Source organism: Agrilus planipennis, unplaced genomic scaffold (assembly GCF_000699045.2).
Source record: "Agrilus planipennis isolate EAB-ADULT unplaced genomic scaffold, Apla_2.0 scaffold135, whole genome shotgun sequence".
NCBI classification, from domain to species: Eukaryota; Metazoa; Arthropoda; class Insecta; order Coleoptera; family Buprestidae; genus Agrilus; species Agrilus planipennis.
The window spans coordinates 335105-336323 of record NW_020438876.1 but is presented as its reverse complement, the minus strand read 5'-3'; the positions used below and the strand labels follow the sequence as shown (position 1 = coordinate 336323).

At 30.1% G+C, this 1219-nt stretch overlaps 1 protein-coding gene across 1 annotated transcript in view; it reads left to right on the top strand.

Moving 5' to 3' along the window:
- LOC108738657 (acetylcholine receptor subunit alpha-like) overlaps nucleotides 1-1219 on the top strand; it is a 26698-nt gene that overhangs the window by 4468 nt on the left and 21011 nt on the right. Inside the window, exon 3 of the mRNA XM_018472179.1 lies at nucleotides 345-487. Coding sequence (XP_018327681.1) covers nucleotides 345-487 — 143 coding nt within the window. The remainder of the gene's footprint in view (nucleotides 1-344; nucleotides 488-1219) is intronic.

Here is a 1219-nt window from a genome sequence, read left to right as displayed (position 1 = left end):
GATGATGATGATTTAAGTAAATGTAGAAAATTAAATAGGTACTACAAAAAAGTATTTATTTGAAAAAAGTACTTTGAAAATACGTATTTTGCATTTAGCATTTAAAATACAAAAGGGAAATCTATTTTGTATTTTACATTTGAAATAAAAAATCAAAAAAATATGTGCATTTTGTGTTTAAATACGTTTTAAAAACCATTTTACACACATATCAATCCTTAACCAAAAGAACTGTAATAATAAATACAATAAAGAAAACAGCGTTATTTTTCACTTTAGTAATTCATTGCCAACTTTGTCTTTTTAATATGACCTATGTATAGCTGCTGTTGTTTTATTTCCAGGAATCTCGACTGCTAATCCTGATGCCAAAAGGCTTTACGATGATCTCCTTTCAAACTACAATAAACTGGTCAGGCCCGTCGTCAACGTAACTGACCCTTTGACTGTCAAAATTAAGCTCAAACTTTCACAACTTATTGATGTGGTGAGTGATACTGTAGCATTTTTTTTTTTGCACTTTACTGCAGTCAAGCAATATCAATTACATACACTCGGCGTAATCAACCGAAAATTCTAAGGTGAATGAATGCATGAAATAGGTTAAGGATAATGTAATATAATTAATTAAGGAAAATTAAAATTGGAATTCAATCCAATCTAGCCCTTGGAGAAGCAGAGATGATCATTCACATTTTTTAGTGGGGACAAACTTTTTGTTTTAAGGGAAGTCCGGGAGAGTTGAACCGCTTTTTGTTTAAAGTATCGTATTTTCTTATAAATAAGGCTTAGTGTTTCAATTATAATAATAAACAGTAGCTTATTTATTTAGGTTTACTTATGCATAATTACTTTTTCGATATAATAGTACTGAAATATGTTATATATATTTGAATGAAAAATGGGATATGAGTCAACTCTCCCCACCCTTAGGGACACTTGAACCGGGATCTTTAAAGGGGAAAATAAAAATATTTTGCAGCTTAAATAACAGCCAAACATCACAAAATGAAATTAAATTGTAAAGGAACATAAAGGGTTGTTCGGAAAGTCATTTCGTTTTTTTCTTGTGGAAATGAAAGACAGTTTTCGTATAATAAACAAATACTTTATTAAATTATATATTGACCGTTCTGGTCCAACACCTTTTGCCATCTTTCTGGTAGTAGCATAATTCCACGCTCATAAAATTTTTGGTCTTTGCTGGCAAAAAACTGAT